At 56.5% G+C, this 8,209-nt stretch overlaps 1 protein-coding gene across 1 annotated transcript; it reads right to left on the reverse strand.

The window, feature by feature from the left end:
- Positions 1–448: 448 nt before the first annotated feature.
- Positions 449–7,510, reverse strand: LOC103777824 (apoptosis-inducing factor 3-like; the record flags this gene model as incomplete). The annotated part of the gene is made up of 4 exons (XM_008945385.1): positions 449–557; positions 6,179–6,254; positions 6,630–6,728; positions 7,393–7,510. Coding segments are annotated over 4 exons (402 nt in total), but the record flags the coding sequence as incomplete, so codon positions are not given.
- Positions 7,511–8,209: the final 699 nt, after the last annotated feature.

Raw genomic sequence — 8,209 nt, forward strand, 5'->3', positions numbered from 1 at the left:
ATGCAGTTTGTGTGAGCTCCCCCCCAATGAACCAGAGGCTGCGACACCAAGGGCTTGTGTCCCAACACCATGAGCACTCCGGGCTCTGCTCTCCCAGAGGGTTGTGCTCAGGCTGCTCCCCCAGCCCCTCTCAGCAAGTCCCTTCGTCTGACGGGGTGCCTGGGTGACAGTGACAGTGACACTGAGCACCACAGTCCCTTCGAGTCTCTGCAAGGGGTTCAGACAAACCCCTGCCCGTGGGATGCCAGACCCGCAGGCGGCTGGGAAGCAGCATCGGGGCACAGAGTGAGCGGGAGGGGAGATGTGACAAGGGTATGGCGTGGGGAGCAGTGGGAAGGAGCTGCCCAGAGCCCATCCACAGTCCTGCCTCGGGGTGCTCAGCCCTGCCCTGCACCCCATGGCCGTGCTCGGCCCCTGCCCTGGCACAGCCTCTTCCCGCAGAGTCTACTTACTCCACGTCGCGCTTGCGGATGGTCCTGCCAGCAGCCAGGACATCGGCCACCTTGGACACGATAGGGTCGTAGTTCATGCTGGCCACAGCCACCACCTCGTCACTCCTGGGGCCGGGCAGAGCAGAGTGGTTAGCACAGCCCCACGTAGCCTCAGCTCCACCACCCAAAAAGCAACATGCTGGAGAGAAGTGGGAAGCAAAGAGAAACACCCACTCCAGGGTCAGGACCAAGGTGTGAGCACCACGGGGGCTGTGCTGGAAGCATGAGACAAGGGACAAGAGAGGGCTCAGAGGTGGCCCCGCTGCGGTCTCACCAGCGCTCACACACTGGAGTGGTAACAGATCTGGGGGAAGGCACCAGCAAAGGTAGATCTGGTGGTCACTTAAAAATCTGGACATCAGCAGGGATGCCCAGGGGTTGCTGTCCCTCAGGGAGCAGCCATCAAGGGTCAGGATTTCCCTGTGGGACACTCCGCTGTGTTGCTCCACGTCCCCTTCCCAATCCCTGCTTCCCAGTGGGCAGAGTGCCCACCTCGGAGCTGCTCCTGCCAGAGCACCAGCGTGTCCAACGACACGGTCCCACCAGCCCCAGCCACCCCTGTGCACAGGGGATGTCCAGCAGCAGGTCCCAGTTTGGCTGACCCACCAGGATGCCAGTGCTGGTGGCACAACACAACCTCAAAGGCTGAATGGGAAACTAATGAAGTGGGAGAGAAGAGGATGGAAAACTGCTGGAGGAGCATTGGCTAAAGGTCACAAGGCAAACCAGAAGGGCTCTTCTGCTTTGAGGTTGGCAGAGGTTGACCAGAGGAGAAATTGTCAAAGCCCGAACCCAGGATTGACTCATGAATAGATAGCTGGATAGATAAACAGTGTAAAGATCAGAGAAGGTGGATGGGTAAGATATTAAACACTGCTGCTATTGCTAAGTTGATGAGCAGAAGCACCCAACAAATCAAGATCTGCTCTTCAGTCCACTGCCAAAGAGCTTTGTGACCAACAGCAGCAGGGAGGGAACACGTGCCCGATTCCCAGGAGGAGCAGGGCAGAACCCATGTTTCTGAGGACAGTTGATGGCAGTGCATCCATGGGAGCTGAAATCATATCTCATGGCTGTCCCACAAAGCCACAGGGCAGCTGCATCACAGAAGACTGTTTCAAAAGGCTCTGATGCCTAAAGAAGCTCTCTACAGATAAGGGAGAGCACCTCAGAAAGGGAGAGCAAGGGGAGACCCCATCCTATGAGTGTGCAGAGCAGACGAGAAGCGCAGAATCTTCCCTCAAACCCCTAGAGCTTCTCCACAGCTTGCTTAGTCCACACCAGCCAGACCCAGAGAGGGCCCAGCGCTGGCCAGGCTCCAACATGGGGAATGGCTGCGGAAAGAGGGAGCTGCTGCATTGCAGGGAGCTCTGGAACAAGACTTGGATGCCGTTGGAAATCCCACCTCATTCATCCTTAGCTCACTGCAGAGCTGTGTACCTACAGCAGAGGGGATTTTAGGGAGCTGAAGCCTCTTCCATCCAGCAGACAAGGCGAGACTAAGAAGTGAGACAGACGTTGATGAGCAAAATGTTCACACCAGAGAACAGGAGTGTGGCCAGCAGTGAGAGTGAGGACCACCAAGGGGACCACAGAGCACCCATGTGTTCAGCTGAACTGCTGCTGGGCTGTCTGGTCTGAGGGCTGCTGCTGTGCTCTGGAAGAGCCTGCATCTCCACTGCTGCGATGGGATGTCCTGCCTGATGTAAATTAGGTCCTCCACTCTCCCCTGGACAGGACCCCATTCCCTGAGGATGTAACTCCAGTTGTGTGTGCAGGGACTCCTGAGTTTTCTTCACAAAAGCCAGCCAGTCTCCTCTCGAGACAGTATCTGATGGCACTGCAGCTCAGGTTCCCTCTTCGCCTGTTGCCCCAAGTTCAGGAACACAAATTGCCCAAGAGAACTCCATTCCACCACGAACCATCGCCTGGGGACACCCTGGGGACACCCTACAGGGCATTACTTTCACCACAGAGGGCCTCGGCCTTGCCTGCTTCACCATTGCTTGATGCCTCTGGTGCTCAGCACACAACACCACCACCACACGGTCCTGAAGCTTCGGTGGTTTCCTCCGTGTTTGGTTTCCCGAGCACAGCCAGCTCCCAGTGGGGAAACACACAATGGTTGGAGAGACCCATCCGTCAAACTGAGAGGGAGACGTGCTGTTCAAGGGAATGCAAAGCCAAGGCACACAGTGGAGAGGAAAGGAGGCTGTGATCCACCAGCCTCGAGCCCAGTCAGCTGGGAAGGTGGATGCAACCCAAATTTCTGTCAGGAAGACGTGACAAACTCCTCCTTTTGTGAACACCGGTGAGCTGGAGCACCCCACCTCAGCAGTGGCTTTAAGCGTTTTGTCTGCCAGATGGGAAAGCCAGGAGGAATCCTGTCTTGTCAAAAGGTCTTCAGGGGCAACACAAGTGCTGCTGCTGAAGCTGGGAGCTGGAGCAGCCAGAAGTCTGGTGAAGGCTGAGGGAAGATGGAGGACTGCGGGTGAGCACCGTGTCTGCACCGTCTGCCCTTCCTCTGCAGGGGTCAACACAACCAAGTGGGCAGCCATGAAGAAGACACCAACAGCAATTCCCTGGATCTCCCAAGATCTCCAGGGTCTTGGGGGGTGAGATGACACCAGTCTGTTCTAGCTGAAGCGCTGCAGTGAATGCAGTGTCCCACGGGGACATCTGCAGAGCACCATCCTGCACACCTCCGGACACAGAGCCTCACTCTGACCCCTCCACAGCCCAGACAGCTGAAGGGGGATGAGGAAACAGCTTTCTTCTTCAATTCTGGGAAAAAAAAAGAGCTTTATTGTGAACGCTGATGCTGAGGACAGGCTCTGGGAGTGGGAACCACCAGTGGTTCATGCAACAGCCAAGACAGCACACACCAGGAGAAGAACCCAACCATCTGATTGGCACAGCAGAAGGAATGAGGAAGAGTTGGTAGATTTGAGACATCGTCCTCAGTCCAAAAGCATTAGCACCAACCAGAAGAACTATCACCAAACGAGAAAAAGAGGAAGAAATGTTCCCAGTGCCCTCTCATGGAAACAAAGGGACCTGATTCCAGCTGAGCCCAGCCATGGGAGAGGCACTGGCCAGCCCCCCAGTACCTCCAGCTCGCAGTGCAGGACACTGTCCCGGGACCCAAAAGCCTCCTCCGGGAGCCTCTCCTGGGTGGCAGAACAACACGGCACTCAGCAGCGGGCCTCCCACTGCCCACCAGCGCCCCGGGGAGCTGCTGCCCACCAGGGAGCTGCTACCCACTGGGCCTGGCCTCCCTGACTGCCAGAGGCAGACCCCAAGCGTGGGGCCGTGGCACAGGGCAGGGGTCACGCACCCTCCGCAGGGCTCTCCTCTCCAACAGGCTCTGCAGATGTTTAACTAAAGCCATCTGACACTTCCTTTCTCATGAGGCTTGGGATAAATGTGCTAAAGGTGCTGGTGTGGAGAGGAGGACAGAGGTTTCACTGGGGGTTCTCTGCCAGGGGGCAACATGTGCCAGCGTGGCTCCTGGATGCCAACCCTGTGATACTGCCCTTGAGGGTGGTGGCAGGGCCCACGGAGCCACAGCTCCACACAACTGCACAAACCACGCCAGCAAACCTGCCAAAAATGGGGCTTTGTCTTCTCCTGGCTCTCGCTCCCTGAGAAAACTGTGGTTTAAAGGGCTGCTTTGGGAGCTGTGGGGTGGAAATGCCCATGGGAACATGGTGAGATGGGGGTGAGGGCCCTGTGGCTGGGAGGGGAGTGTCCCCAGCAGCAGCTCTCTCCTGCCCTGACACAAACCCACTCTTTGAGGCCGTTTTGACCAAGGTGCTGGTGAGCTCAGAGGTGTGTCCATGTGCAAAGGGCCCTCGGGTGCCAGCAGATGCTGGAGCCTCGTCACCTGCAGCAGGTTTCTATCCAAGGTGCACAGGCACCAGGAGAGGGAGAGGGAGTGCTGGGGACCCAGTTCTGTTGTGGGGTGACAAAGTGAGCCTTGTGCCTCTCCAAGCCTGATGGACACATCCAACAGCCAGACTCCATCCTGGAGAGCTGGGGGCAAAGCAGCCACCTTCAGGGAGTGGGACATGGAGGGGAGGCCATGCCCAACATTGGGCCATTGGAAAATGGCCCAATGATGAGGAAATATCTCACCAGTGAACCCTGGTGAGATGTTCTCTGCCAAGCAGGAGCCAGCTCCTGCCCAGAACTCCTTCTCAAGCCCTGTCTGAACACTACTGCCAAGCAGTTTGCAGATGTTTGCTTCCCTGTCTTCGCTCTCCCCATCCTTACTGCTGCAATGCACTTGAAGAAATCCACTCCAGCTCCAGGGACACGGAGGCTTTGTGGCCATTTATTTCAGACTGGGACAAGACACAGGCAACAAAAGCTGCCTGGTGGAAAAGGACCTGGAGGTGTTGGTTGATAGCTGGCTGAACACGAGCCAGCAGGTGCACAGGTAGCCAAGAGGGCCACCAGCATCCTGGCTTGTATCAGCACTAGTGTGGCCAGCAGGATTGGGCAGGGACCATCCCCCTGGATCCACACTGGGGAGGCCACACCTTGAATCCTGGGTTCAGTTTTGGGACCCTCACTCCAAGAAGGTCATTGAGGGGCTGGAACGTGTCTGGAGAAGGGCAACGAAGCTGCTGGGGAAGGGTCTAGAGCCCAAGTGTGGTGAGGAGCAGCTGAGGGACTTGGGATTATTCAGACTGGAGCAAAGGAGGCTCAGGGGAGACCTTCTGGCTCTCCACAGCTCCCTACAAGGAGTTTGGAGCCAGGTGGGGGTCGGGCTCTGCTCCCAAGAAACAAGTGACAGGACAAGAGGAAACAGCTTCAAGCTGTGCCAGGGGAGGTTGAGCTCCTGAAACAATTCCTGAAAGGGTCGTGGAGGCCTGTGCCAGGCTGCCCAGGGCAGTGGTGGAGTCCCCACCCCTGGAGGGGTTTCCAAGCTGTGGAGATGTGGTGCTGAGGGACACGGGGCAGTGGAGACCTGGCAGTGCTGGGGAATGGTTGAACACAATAATCTTAAAAGGTCTTTCCCAACCAAAATATTTGAGTGATGCTATGATTCTATGGAAGAATAAACAGCAGCAAATATTTTAGGGATAAGCTCATGGTGCACGGTCTCAGCAGTCAAAACAGCCAGCATGGCTCAGGAACATCAGAGGCAACTCATCCTGGCTGCCAGCACAACTCAGGAAAATATTCCCAGATAGGCTCCCAGCCTGGAGAGGGCTTGGCTTCACTACAGGTGTAAGGAAAACCCCTGAACTCCTGCTAACCTTCACATTCTTGTTAATAGAGGAGTTTTTTGAGCTTGATTTGCCAAACCAGAAGCAGAAACTGTGATGCCCAAGGTCCCCATCAAGGCCTGGTCACAAATCATTAACGCAGTGATGAGATGGGAAGGAAATCTTTGATGGGCATTGCCAGCAACAAATTAAGAGAAGTCATTATCAGCTCTCAGACGTCATGGAACAGACAAGGTGCTTCCATCTGGCAGGGACAATCAGGCCCAGAGACCAGTTTAACTTGCTTAGTGCTGAGCACATCGTTTCTCCAGGGCCTTTTATTACTGTCCTGCAACCCCAGTGTCCAGGGAGGAACAAAACTGACAGAAGCTCTGGCAAAAACAATTCCTAGCTAGCAGAAGAAGCTTAGACAAATGCCTGTGTAGAGATACGGAGAAGAGAAACACTTACTTGGTATAAAATGCCACAAACTTCAGTTCATCTAAATCTCCCTGAATGACAACATCATCGAATCCTTCCCCGTGGCCTGGAAGGCAGAGCAGAACTGGATTCAGCAACAACCCCTCTGGATCCAGCTTTAGCCCCCGAGACAGGGTGTTTCAGCCTGGAGCTACACGAGGAGCACCCTGCAGTCACGAGGAGACCGTCCCCAGAGGATGAGGGTACCCGAGAGCACCCCTCATTCAGAGGAGTGCACGTCCAGGGGAGCTCTCTGTGCCCCTGCTGGGCTGTCCCCCGTGCCCACAACCTGCACCAGGGGCAGGCAGGTGTCAGAGGAGGGACCCAAGCCCTCAGGAGCAGACCTGAGGCAGACATCAGCGTGGAGGGTCCACAGCAGGGAAGATGGCTGTGGCTTCTCCATCCCAGGACACCTCCTCCAGCACCCTGGGGAGCCCCTCACCTGCGTAGCGGATGCTCTTCCCGAACATGGCTGTCCACAGGTAGGGCACTGTGCTGACCTCCACGCCATGGGCCAGCATGTTCAGCGCAGCCACACGCCCTGCAGGAGGAGCAGCAGCATGAGCCAGGGTAAATGAGTTTGCCGAGCTCCCCCCACAAGTGGGTGGCATGGATAAACCCACTGAGGGCCTGGAGACAGTGAGAGGGCAGCCCCAGGCATAGACACGTCTGGGCCAGCATTAAAGGGGGCTGTGGCCAAAGGCTGACCCCAGAGGCAGACACAGGTCGGCCTCACAGTGGGGTTGTGGCCTTGGAAAACTCAAGGGCAGCCCATCATGCCAGAGTTTCCAGGCTTGGTGGCATGAAGGGGACAAAGGTCTCAGCTCTGCAGCATGCTCCTGGGCCAGCCTGGCAGCATGGGCAGCCCAGCTGAGGCTGTGAGACCAAGGATGTGAATTCTTACGTGTTCCAGGGCAAGAAGATCAGGCTCCTGCAGGGCTGCAGATGCTAGGGAGCACATGGTGCATGTCCCTGGCCACCTCTGTGTAACAAGGCATCCCTGTGCAATGCACTTCAGGAAGGCTGCCCAGTTTTTCTGATAAAACGTACATGCTTCAACATGTTCAGTGCAACAGCACAGTTCCCCTGTTGGCGGTTGTCTCATTCTCTTGCTAGAGGGCTTGGAAACTTCCCTGGCATGTGGAAAAGGTTCTTTTCCATCATCAACTCACTGTTGTGAGGGGAAGGGACTGAGAGGCACCCACCATGCATATGGGCCATCTGCCAGTGAGGGACGTTCACCTTCTTGTTGTTCCTCAAGGCCAGCGGGAACGTGACGGCATCACCTGCTGCGAAGACTCCGGCGATGTTGGTCTGCATCATCTGCAGGGGGGAGCAGAAGTTTGTGTCCATGGGGTTTGTACCCCACACGAACAGGAACAGGGAACTGCTCTAGAGCTGCCACGGTCCCCAGGAGCACGTGGACAACCTCTGCTTGGCAGTGGGATCCCTGGCTGGGGTCTGATTTAGCATCCTTCACCTCCAAAGCAGCCCACGCAGACAGGGGCCTACAGCATCCCTCTGCCAGTGGGTTACCTGGTGAGAAGAGCCCTGTCTGGTGGCTGTGAGCCCCTTTGAGAAGTTTGGGGGCTGTGGGTGTTTGCAGACAGAGCCTGGCCCACAGCATGTATGAGCAGTAAGCACAGGGTTGAGTGGCAATGAGCCCTAGCCCCCCAGCACGCTCCTTCCTCACAGGTGCCTCACCCATCAGCACCAGCACTGGTCCCACGGAGTCACTGGTGGTGGGGAGGAAAGATGAGATCCTTTGGGATCCTCGCAAAGGTGGATCTTTCTCCGTTTCTTTTCCCCCAGAATATCCACACCATTCCAGGAGAGCTCAGAACTGTGGCCAAGTCACAGCGTCCAGGGCTGGGATTTGCAAACCCTTCCCTTGCAGGCGCTCTGGTGTGATGCTCCCAGCATCTCAGCGGATGAAACACCCCTGGGACAGCAGTTTGGAGCCCCAGGGAAGGTCATCTCAGAAGAGAGCAGACTCACAGAATCACAGAATGGCAGGGCTTG

This window comes from Merops nubicus, unplaced genomic scaffold, assembly GCF_000691845.1.
Source record: "Merops nubicus isolate BGI_N331 unplaced genomic scaffold, ASM69184v1 scaffold40858, whole genome shotgun sequence".
NCBI lineage: Eukaryota > Metazoa > Chordata > Aves > Coraciiformes > Meropidae > Merops > Merops nubicus.